This window comes from Mauremys reevesii, linkage group 16 (genome assembly GCF_016161935.1).
Source record: "Mauremys reevesii isolate NIE-2019 linkage group 16, ASM1616193v1, whole genome shotgun sequence".
Taxonomy (NCBI): domain Eukaryota; kingdom Metazoa; phylum Chordata; order Testudines; family Geoemydidae; genus Mauremys; species Mauremys reevesii.
In genome coordinates, this window is record NC_052638.1 from 15,793,216 (window position 1) to 15,805,295 (window position 12,080).

At 39.5% G+C, this 12,080-nt stretch overlaps 1 protein-coding gene across 19 annotated transcripts in view; it reads right to left on the reverse strand.

Moving 5' to 3' along the window:
• The window catches only part of CHD9 (chromodomain helicase DNA binding protein 9), a 192,107-nt gene that overhangs the window by 37,120 nt on the left and 142,907 nt on the right, over positions 1 to 12,080 (reverse strand). For all 19 annotated transcript variants that reach the window (XM_039502899.1, XM_039502904.1, XM_039502907.1 and 16 more), the window contains 8 exons: positions 7,361 to 7,450; positions 6,546 to 6,649; positions 6,312 to 6,429; positions 5,591 to 5,648; positions 5,251 to 5,293; positions 4,860 to 5,079; positions 4,486 to 4,688; positions 3,288 to 4,196 (listed from right to left, as the gene is read on the reverse strand). In XM_039502899.1, coding sequence (XP_039358833.1) covers positions 3,288 to 4,196; positions 4,486 to 4,688; positions 4,860 to 5,079; positions 5,251 to 5,293; positions 5,591 to 5,648; positions 6,312 to 6,429; positions 6,546 to 6,649; positions 7,361 to 7,450 — 1,745 coding nt within the window. The remainder of the gene's footprint in view (positions 1 to 3,287; positions 4,197 to 4,485; positions 4,689 to 4,859; positions 5,080 to 5,250; positions 5,294 to 5,590; positions 5,649 to 6,311; positions 6,430 to 6,545; positions 6,650 to 7,360; positions 7,451 to 12,080) is intronic.

Here is a 12,080-nt window from a genome sequence, read left to right on the forward strand (position 1 = left end):
AGTACCTTTCCCCAGCTTTAAACTAACATGTGAAACCATATCCCAAAACACTGTGTAGGTTCTGTAAACTGTGTGGCTGAACAGTTGAAATATCACCACATTTACATCAGGTTGTTCTATATATGACTGTACAGCCCAGCACATACAATTCAACTGTTTTATTTCCCATTCTCCCTTCTCAGGGATTCATGTTTGGAAAGTCTGGGGAAGTTCTGACCAAGAGATTGCGATCTTTGTCATTCAAAACATGCTTCAGCAGGTACAGGTCATGTTTCTGGGTCAGAGCGATAGACAGCAAAAATGCAGCAATCCTGCCAGGTGAGACAGATGGCTTTTGTGGGCTGATGTCTGTATAACACCATGAAAATTCCTGGTTCCCTGCGGCCTGTGTAGAGCCTCCCTCCAATACGGCTTTGAGAGAACCCATCCTTATCAATACATTAGAAGCAAGAGGAAGACCAAGGACAGGGTAGGCCCACTGCTCAGTGAGGAGGGAGAAACAGTAACAGGAAACTTGGAAATGGCAGAGATGCTCCATGACTTCTTTGTTTCTTCTTCACTGAGAAGTCTGAAGGAATGCTTAACATAGTGAATGCTAATGGGTAGGGGGTAGGTTTGGAAGATAAAATAAAAAAAGAACAAGTTAAAAATCATTTAGAAAAGTTAGTTGCCTGCAAGTCACCAGGGCCTGATGAAATGCATCCTAGAATACTCAAGGAGCTAATAGAGGAGGTATCTGAGCCTCTAGCTATTATCTTTGGAAAATCATGGGAGACAGGAGAGATTCGAGAAGATTGGAAAAGGGCAAATATTGTGCCCATCTATAAAAAAGGAAATAAAAACAACCCAGGAAACTACAGACCAGTTAGTTTAACTTCTATGCCAGAGAAGATAATGGAGCAAGTAATTAAGGAAATCATCTGCAAACACTTGGAAGGTGGTAAGGTGATAGGGAATAGCTAGCATGGATTTGTAAAGAACAAGTCATTTCAAACCAATCTGATAGCTTTCTTTGATAGGATAACGAGCCTTGTGGATAAGGGAGAAGCAGTGGATGTGGTATACCTAGACTTTAGTAAGGCATTTGATACGGTCTCGCATGATATTCTTATCAATAAACTAGGCAAACATAACTTAGATGGGGCTACTAGAAGGTGGGTGAATAACTGGCTGGATAACCATACTCAGAGAGTAGTTATTAATGGTTCCCAATCCTGCTGGAAAGGTGTAACAAGTGGGGTTCCACAGGGGGTCTGTTTTGGGACCGGCTCTGTTCAATATCTTCATCAACGACTTAGACACTGGCATAGAAAGTACGCTTATTAAGTTTGCAGATGATACCAAACTGGGACGGATTGCAACTGCTTTGGAGGATAGGGTAATTCAAAATGATCTGGACAAATTGGAGAAATGGTCTGAGGTAAGTAAACAGGATGAAGTTTAATAAAGACAAATGCAAAGTGCTCCACTTAGGAAAGAACAATCAGTTTCACACATACAGAATGGGAAGAGACTGTCTAGAAAGGAGTATGGCAGAAAGGGATCTAGGGGTTATAGTGGACCACAAGCTAAATATGAGTCAACAGTGTGATACTCTTGCGAAAAACGCAAACATGATTCTGGGATGCATTAACAGGTGTGTTGTGAGCAAGACACAAGAAGTCATTCTTTCGCTCTACTCTGCGCTGGTTAGGCCTCAACTGGAATAGTGTGTCCATTTCTGGGCATTGCATTTCAAGACAGATGTGGAGAAATTGGAGAGGGTCCAGAGAAGAGCAACAAGAATGATTAAAGGTATAGAGAACATGGCCTATGAAGGAAGGCTGAAAGAATTTGGTTTGTTTAGTTTGGAAAAGAGAAGACTAAGAGGGGACATGATAGCAGTTTTCAGGCATCTAAAAGGGTGTCGTAAGGAGGAGGGAGAAAACTTGTTCACCTTAGCCTCTAAGGATAGAACAAGAAGCAATGGGCTTAAACTGCAGCAAGGGAGGTTTAGGTAGGACATTAGGAAAAAGTTCCTAACTGTCAGGGTGGTTAAATACTGGAATAGCCTGCCCAGGGAGGTTGTGGAATCTCCATCTCTGGAGATATTTAAGAGTAGGTTAGATAAATGTCTATCAGGGATGGTCTAGACAGTATTTGGTCCTGTCATGAGGGCAGGGGACTGGACGCGATGACCTCCCGAAGTCCCTTCCAGCCCTAGAATCTATGAAATGAATGAGCATACACCACTTATATAATATGCTAATATCCCATAGTAACAAATCACATATTTGCACCTAACTTCATAACTGACCCTTGATGTTGCAGCCTAAAACCTTATCTTTAGTGGTGGGAAATCTCTCCTAACCCACACAACCCAACTCTACTGCCAGAAAGTTAATGATCACCATTATATAACATTCGTTGAACTCATAGTGGAAACCAATCTAAAGCAGATCTTGAATATTAGCACTTTTAATGTATTTTTCTCTCCATCACAGAAAACAGAGCAGAGGGTTATATTCTTAACAGTAAAACAGTTGAATTGAGTTCAAGACATTGAGAATCATGCTCCCCCCATTGTCTAATTCCTGTCATTACAATCTTTGAGCTAACACTTTGGCAGAATACGGTTCTTATTGTTGCAATTCTTTCTGCAGTTGGGAAAGCACTATGTGGCATGATACTTTGCTGCTTCAGGAAATACTTTAAGATGAGGTAAAGAAGAGACAAATAGAGTGTTGGGAAAACAAAAGGAAGGGACAGGAGGCACCGAAACAAAAGAGAGATTTTATAAAAGGAGGATCTGTTGCTCTAGATATCTAAGTTTGGTAACCAAGACTGGTCCCCTCATGCTTGTAGGTGGGTGCTAAGACAGTACCTCAAATTACTCTTAATGATCTTTGGCAGATTGTAGGTCTATGAGTTTCCAAGAGATACCTAGGAGTGGTGCAGTAATGTGTGACAAGGGATGAATGAGGAGGGAAAAACAGAAGAGGCACCAAAAGAACCTAAATATGGGAGGAAAGAGAAGAAATGGGGAAGAGGGAAAAAAACATTTTTGCAGAAATTCTGACAATTCATCCTTCCTCCTACACCTGAGTTGAATGCTGAACACAGTTCTCTATGGAATCAGTCAACATGACTCACTGAATCGACAGAGGCCTTGGTAGGAAGTGATGGGAAGTGCAGAATATTTGCTTTTACTATGTATTCTCCTATTCCTACGTCTTTTATATGTTTTTCAAAATTCAGTATGTTTACTTTTTAAACTATGACGTAGCAATAAGACTTTTGCCACTTACCTCGCTTTTGTGCCTCTTCATCATCACTGTCACTCTCTTCAGATGACGAAGATGACGACGACGATGATGAAGATGATGATGATGAAGAGGAGGAGGATGCTGAAGAACAAGAGGAGGAGGATGAAGAGCTGGATCCTGATCGGGAATGTGAACAAGAAGAGGAAGAGGAAGAGGAAGATGAAGATGACCTGGAAGAACAGGATGATCTGTCTGAATCAGAGTCAGAATCAGAACTAGAGTCTGACCCTCTTTTGTTGACTCTCTGTTTTTTGGAAGCAGGGTTTGGCGTAAGGGGCTCTGTCCTTGCTGCAACCATACGCCTGTCATTTTCACTCTTCACACCAGGTTTGTGGTCTGTAGTCTGTAATGGCGTGCCATTTTTGGGGCTCAAAGGTTCAGATTTCATCATTGTCCGTGTTTCCTCAGTAGACATAGATTCTTCTTCAGATGACTGAGGGTCCTCTTTAAGGTTTTCATTTTTAACTTTTGTATCCTCAAGAGCATTCCCTTTAGTATCTGGCAATCTTGACTGAGGTGTAAGAGGAGACGCAGACAATGCCATCTGATACTGATGTAAAAGTGGAGTAGAAGTCCTTGATAGCGCCACTTTATTCTGACTGTAATTCCTCTGGGCAGACATAAACGAGAGTTCAGGATCACGAAGAATGTGATAGTCTGTTCTGCTAACCCCATGTTTAGCAGCTCCAATAAGTAAATCCCTGTCATGAGTCCCACACTCCCACCAGACTGGCAAGTCTGGATTTGGCTGACAAAGTTTCAAGCGTTCAAACAGCTGTGGATGTCGGAGGGCCTGTTCTCGTACCTTCCTCAGGAGTTCAATGCGATATAAGGTCCGAGAAGCACGCTCCTCTGTAATTGGTTGGATAAAAATGGTTGGGTCTACAAGTTCTGTATAAAAATAAAACAAATTGGAGTATCTGGCAAACAAAACCTTGTAATGCAGATTAGAAGCAGGTGACACTAACCAGTTAACACCCAAGTCCCACAAAACATTGACCTCATGTTCCACATTAGACTTTCCCCATTTTCTTCTCCCCTAATAAAATTTTGGGAAGCAGACAGAGTTGTAGCTTTTTGGAAAGAGGAAACAAACAATATTTTGTCTGATCAGTATCGACTACATGACTCAAAAAATATTGTTAAAACATACTGTACTCTATTTTCCTATGATACATACCTTCTTTTGAGGGAAGGCGACAGACTCTCCTGCACATAGACATAAATGCATACAAGTACTTCTCTAAACTCTCATCAGTTTTCTTATGAAGCCTAGCCATGGCTCTAAATTTTGTCCAGTCAAATCGACCCCCGTCAGGATCAAACACCACTCCAAATGTGGATACAACCCTGTAAAAATCAGCTTCTTCTCTTCTTGTCCATCTTGGTTGGTAATAGAAAAAAAAAACACATTAATCAAGTTTGGACATTTAGTAATGTTCTTAATATTATCACCTGTGACAATTAGTGACCACAGCTTTTAAAAAATTTGAAGTCTTTTTGAGTTTCTATAGGCTCATGCATTTAAACTGAATACTTTTACTTTGCACAAACCTTTGTTGCCTTTCAATCTTGGCTGCCATTTTTGGATTTAGAGCAGCTTCTTCATATGGAGGCTGCATCACAGTGGCCTGAACTGGAAACGTTGGTTGGATTTGCTGGGCCTGCCTGTTCTTACTAGTCCGTTGGTAGGCTGTTATTAGGCGGCGCAGACGTGTTGTTAAAGCAGACTGAGTGGGCCAATAAATTTTGTCTCCTTCCATCATCTGACCATCTACATTAAAAGAAAATCAAACAAAAACAAAGAAACAAGTCAAGTATTGATGGTGCCTCAGGTTCTGCATTAACCCCAAAGCAGGGGTGCATCAAGATATAATGTAGTCCAGCATGGTAGGATACTATACATTAATAACAACAATCATATATGAAATTTAATTTACTTTACCTCCGTCAGCTATTACTAGATCTCCTGGCGATGAAGCATCATCCTAAAAAACCCAAGATTTGAAATAAATCAAAAATATGAATCCATCAGAGACATAGTTAAACAACACACACCTTAGGTAGATAACTAATAAAAGTAAAATAAGAATAATAGTATGTTATATTTTAGACAATTGGCTATTAAGGCATCTTTAATATGAAGGGATCACACAAAAATACTTTTAAAAACACTTCTATGAGACTTTTAACATTTTTAATATTTCTTATAACAACTAGCTCCATGAAGTTAGAAGTAACTTTTCATTATGATAGAAAGAACTAAAAACAGATGCATACCATACCTCCATATCATCTTTAAACATTGCTGGGGCTGGTTTATATTCTGGATCTTCTACATCCCTGTTAAAAGTTCAACATAGCAAAATAATCTATTTTAATACTCCTTTAAAAGGACCTCTTCTGTTTATATTATGCGAAGCAATTCTAAATCAAAAAGGATTTATTCTCTGGTTAATTTTCTACTGGGAAATCTCAGTCACTGTACTTTGGAGGGGAAAAAAACATTACAACAGGAACTATGGCTTCAACATTGTCCCTCTTTCCAAGAGGTCCTTCTATCTGTGGCCCTAAATTGTGGCCATCAACCCTCTGTCTCATGAAAAATGAACAACTCCTCCTCTTCTGTTGCTGTTTAGCAACACTAGACATTTCTGGCCTCTAGAGGAAAAGTTGACTAACGTGGTAGCACTCCCAATCTCTCCTGGCTTTTGTACTGAGGAATCAAAGTCACATCTCTCACATAGCAATGCAAAGCACTATCACTGCCACATGGATAACCTAAGTTTTTATGTTACCAATGAATTCCCCTGTCTAAATATTGGGCTATAAATACACTGGGCCTGATTTTCTTTTCACTTACACTGGAATACACCAGAAATAATGCCATTTACATCAATCAACTTACACTAGTGTAAAAATAGTGTGAGAAGAGAATCAGGCCCAGTATATAAGTTTAGTTCGGTTTTCATCAAACAGCTTGTAACAAAACTGAAACATTCATACCCATCAATGTAATCGTTTGCTCTTTGTTCAGCAGCGACTGCTTTCTCATCTGGTTTGCCCACCCTTTCCAAGAAACAGAGTGCAGGATCCGCTCTAATAGTGTTGTACTTTTCATAGCCTGAATGGGAAGAAGCAATAACATACAAGTGATTTTTAAAAGAAGGCATAAAAGGAAAGGTTTGTGTCAGGGGAAATATATATATATTTAGTCATCCAGTCATCCTTATTACTTACCATGCTTAAAAACTCCAATTAGGAGGGATTTATCTGCATCTGCATCCCACCATTCTGCAGGGACCTCAGAATGCTCTGGCTCAGGGACCCAAACATCAACTTCACTGAAAAATTCACCAATAAAACAAACGTAAATCTACACAAGGAAGGATGAAATTTAATTTGTCTTTGTTATTCCACATTTTATACTTCAATTTTTAATAGAAAGCAGCAATAATTTTACATGTCCAAACATACAAAAACTAGCCTCTGATCAACAAGCTAAACATCATTTTATTCACAGCTTCCTTGTTGGTTAAAAGACTCAGAGTATACAGGCCACATTCTCTTTTACAAAAATATCTGTAAGCTGGCATTCCAAGAAATTAAAAAAAAAAAAAAAAAAAGCACTGACAGATGCATAAATCGTAAACAGTGCAACATCAATGAAAATGACAATTTTTCCACTGAGGACTGAGAGCTTTGGTAATTTGCAGCTAAATTAAAGCATATAAATTGCTTTTGATAGCACTGAAACCAATGAAATTTTTGTCATTACCTTCAATGAGAGTAAAAAGAGACCCATTATCTGAATTCTATCACTAAGAAGCATGGGAATCCTGCTGACAGAGTATAAATCAAGTGAATTTGTATTTGTCCTAAATATATTTATATTTCCTAAAACTTAGAATTGTTAATGATAAAAAAGTAAATACAACAGAAACAGTTGTTTCATGGGAAAAATTGTAAATGTTATTTGTTGTTTTTCCTTGTGAGGTATTCTTACTTAATAGTTTACATTTAAAAACAAGCAAAAAAACTTCAGTATAGTTCACCTGGCATCAACTCCATCAAACACTTTTTGGCATTCATTACCAATGACTTCTTGTTTTAAGTAATACAGCATTCGTACTCGAAGCAAGACCCTAAAAACAAACACATATAAGAAACAGACATTAGAACTCTATCAAGATTTGTGTTTGGGAGGTTTTTTTGTGAAATTAACTAGTTATTGGTTTTTTTGCAATGTTGCTTTTTCCTGAAATACAGGGGGAACTGGTAGTGATCCTATATTTAGGCTGCCTAACATTTAAGATTCGTACAACCTTTACCTGAGAACCTCTAAGAAGACCTCCATTCTTTGCAACAAGCCTTTGAAAGTCAAGGCATGTCTCTAGCCTTCTTGTCCCCTGAAATTCTGTTCAGGTTTGGCTGAGTTATAAACTGTTAAAAATTGCCATTTCCCTTCCCTCACTTGCATTCCTCAGGAAAAATGTTGGCAGCCCACCCACATAACATTCTAGAAAGACAGGCCAATAGCAAAGCAGCAGCAGCACCACGGTCATACACTCTACCGGAAGCTGCCAGAGCAGCAGGGAGAACAAGAGCCAGGCTGGACAAGCCTCCTGCAAGAACCCTCCAGCATTCAGCAAATGGCCCATCTGCCCCTTTGAGGGAACTACATGCAACAGGAACCCCTCAAACTGAAGAGGGAGAGGGAGGAACACCCTCAAAAGATGAACTTGGTAGCTTAAATTCATAACTTTGCTACATACTAACAATGGACTGACCAGAGACATTGAATTTATTGCTTATTACTACCATCTATAAGCCCATAGGCTGCATGTCACATAGGCTGGGGAAGGCTGTGCCTCCCCAAACAGCCCGGTGTGGCCCCACCCCCTCCTGGCTTGTCCTTCTCCCTTGGCCCCAGCCCAGGCACGCTGCTCCTCTTTCAGGGCAGCGTGCTTTGGCTAGGGCAGCTGGGACTTGAGGGAGGGGGGGGAGGGCTGGGGCTGCCCGGCACTGGGGCCACACCACCCAGCACTTGGGGCAGGAGGCACTGGGGCTGCCTGCCCTGTGCTTGGGGGAGGGTGACTGCCCTGCGCTCGGGGGGAGGGGGGAGAGGGTGCACCCGCTTTGCATGCGAAGTTGGGGGGGCCGCGTTAGGGGCGGCTTGAGGAAGGGGGCAAGTCTTCGGATGGGGGGAGGGGGCGGGGCTAGCTAGGGGCCTCCCCACAGCCGGCAGTTCACCCGCCGCCCCTGTATAAGTCATTTAACCCCCAAACCTCCCACTCAGCTTTTTTTCCCCCCTCTATGACTGGAGAGATGTTAACAGGGCACTTCACCTTGAATGGTCCCTTGAAATGTGTGTTAAATATTAATACTAAACAATCTGTTCTACCTTATATTTAGCTCTGTCACTCTGAGCACGTTTCCCAGACCTGAAGAAGAACTCTGTGTAAACTCAAAAGCTTGTCTCTCTCACCAACAGGCGCTCGTCTAATAAAAACTATTACTTAGCGCTCTTTGTTTTTATTTTATTTAATTTTTCCCCAGGAATTTATCAGTGTTTATTACCACAACAACAAAAACAAGAGAAAATCAGTGCAAAAAATTATTTTTTTCTGGGTAAATATCGGGGTTTATTTTGGTGGATGGAAAGATGGGCAAAAAGTATTCAGTAGATTGATTAACAGAATTCAATGCATTAATGTGGTGTGCTGCAGAATTAAAACAGGACTCAGAACACAATGCCCCTTTAAGTTTAAGAAAACAATATATCTCTAATCCTCAAATAAAACCATTCATTTGAACAAACAGTTTACTGTTGTAGACTTAGAACTACTAGCCTATAAATATTTACATTTAATAATTGGGCCACACAATTTGCAGCGCATACACTCAACTTCATCTTTTTCTCCTGTTTTTGTTTTTTTTTTAAAAAAAAACTTACCTTGTGTTCTGAAACTCATTCAGATACAGATTTTTGGTTGTCCCCCCCCCCCCCATTTTAATGTGTCAAATCTTTAAACCATTATTTGCTAACAGCTTGAAATGTGTAAGTGATGGGAATGGGTTTCATCAGTATGTTCAGATGCACGCCTGTTTGTTTATTGTGTGTATCTTCTAGACCAGGGGTCGGCAACCTTGCAGAAGTGCTGTGCTGAGTCTTCATTTATTCACTCTAATTTAAGGTTTTGTGTGCCAGTAATACATTTTAACGTTTTTAGAAGGTCTCTTTCTATGTCTATAATATATAACTAAACTACTGTTGTATGTAAAGTAAATAAGGTTTTTAAAATGTTTAAGAAGCTTCATTTACAATTAAATTAAAATGCAGAGCCCCCCAGACCAGTGGCCAGGACCCAGGCAGTGTGAGTGCCACTGAAAATGAGCTCGTGTGCCACCTTCGGCATACGTGCCATAAGTTGCCTACCCCTGTTCTAGACTAATACATAGCCTTACTTCAACAGGCAGCTTTGCATATACACACAGACTAGTGTATTTTTGTAATACATATATTTCATGAAATGTATTGTATTTTCCTAATAAAAAGTTATTTTTTATATATTTCAATGATACAAAATCAGAAAAATCAAGTAATACTTTTTGTAAAACTGGGAATTTTTCAATAAAAATCTTTTAAAACTGAAACAAACGGGCTTCATATTAATTCACCCATGTTGTGTCTCTATACTTCTGGAGGCTCATGTAGCCTTAATTCAACCTCCTCTGCATGTATGCATTATGGAAGTCATTAGTTACTATTTTCCCCCCCACAGGAAATGCTGTTCATCCACAGCATACATAATGGACTCACAAGGAGGCTGAATTAAGGCATTTCATAACCAGGCATTTCATAACTTTCAAATGCTTCATTTTGCAACCTAAAATGCTAGCTTAAAATAGTTTAATGTTAATGTAATATTTATATACTGTACAGTACAATTAAGATTACTCTAATACCTGTGGTTTTTCAACCAAATTTCTCTTAAAATTTGCTTACTGAGAAACAAATATTTTAGACCACAGAAGTTGCAATACTGTGAAACAAACAATTTAAAGTGTGTCACAAAACCCACTATATTATTTCTAAACTGACTATATGCCACCAAACCTGAAGAAGAGCTCTGTGTGGCTCAAAAGCTTCTCTCTCTCTCACCAACAGAAATTGGTCCAATAAAAGATATTACCTCATCCACATATCTCACCAGAAGCTCACTCATTTGTTTCCAAGTCCAAATGTAACTGCCAAGCAAATCTACACAGTCCATCGGACCCTTGCTAGAACGCGCGTCTATATAGTGTGAATTCACATATAATGCAGTCGCAGCCATGGATCCCAAATTTAATGACTTTAATTGCAATTCATTTTAATGTGGTCCCCGTGTTAATGCGGTACCGCACATGAATCCCAAATCCCGCGTTCTAGCGAGGGTCCGGTGTATCTCCACAGTGAAAATCCTGACATCAGTGTGATTTTTCCCATTAACTTCATCTGGCCAGGATTTCACCCTTGACTGAACTAAGCCAAGGCCCCATGGTAATTGCAGCCAAGCCATATGTGAAATAGGAAAAGCCCAGCTTGCAATGTTTTAGTCACATACCTTGCTAAATGCCGTAGGGACAAATATCAAATAAGGAGTGGACTTTTATCAGTGTTTGTGAAGCTGACTCTTGTAAAAGAGAATATATTGGGAAAACAGCTCTCACAAACAGATGACAGAGCTGTTAAGTGATTAAAAAAATTAATTGTGATTAATCGCGATTAAAAAAATAATCGCTATTAATCGCACTGTTAAACAATAATAGAATACCATTTATGTAAATATTTTTGGATGTTTTCTACATTCTCAAAAATATTGATTTCAATTATAACATAGCATACAAAATATACAGTGCTCATTTTGTATTTATTTTTATTATAAATACTTGCACTGTAAAAATAAAAGAAATAGTATTTTTCAATTCACTTAATACAAGTACTATAGTGCAATTTCTTTATCATGAATGTTGAACTTACAAATGTAGAGTTATGTACAAAAAATAACTTCATTCAAAAATAAAACAATGTAAAACTTTAGAGCCTTCAAGTCCACTACTTCTTGTTCAGCCAATCACTCAGACAAACAAGTTTGTTTACATTTGCAGAAGATACTGCTGCCCGCTTCCTGTTTACAATGTCACCTGAAAGTGAGAACAAGTGTGGGCATGGCACTGTTGTAGCTGGTGTCGCAAGATATTTACATGCCAGATGTGCTAAAGATTCATATGTCCCTTAATGCTTCAACCACCATTCCAGGGACATGCATCCATACTGATGATGGGTTCTGCCCGATAACGATCCAAAGCAATGCAGACCAACGCATGATCATTTCATCATCTGAGTCATGTCACCAGCAGAAAAGACAGTTACCTTTTCCATAACTCGTGTTCTTCGAAATGCGTTACTCATGTCCATTCAACTTAGGTGTGTGTGGATACTGCTGATGGAAAAACTTCCGGCACTGCTGCATGTGGTGAGCACACACACCTAGGTTGAATGGACATGAGCAATCACTCGAAGAAGGAGGCTGATTTTCTTTTTTGGTGATTCAGGTTCTGTAGTTTCCGCATCAGAGTGCTCCTCTTTTAAGACTTCTGAAAGCATGCTCCACACCCTGTCCTGATGAGATTTTGGAAGGCACTTCAGATTCTTAAATCTTGGGTCAAGTGCTGTAGCTATCTTTAGAAATCTCACTTTGGTACCTTCTTTGCATTTTGTCAAAACTG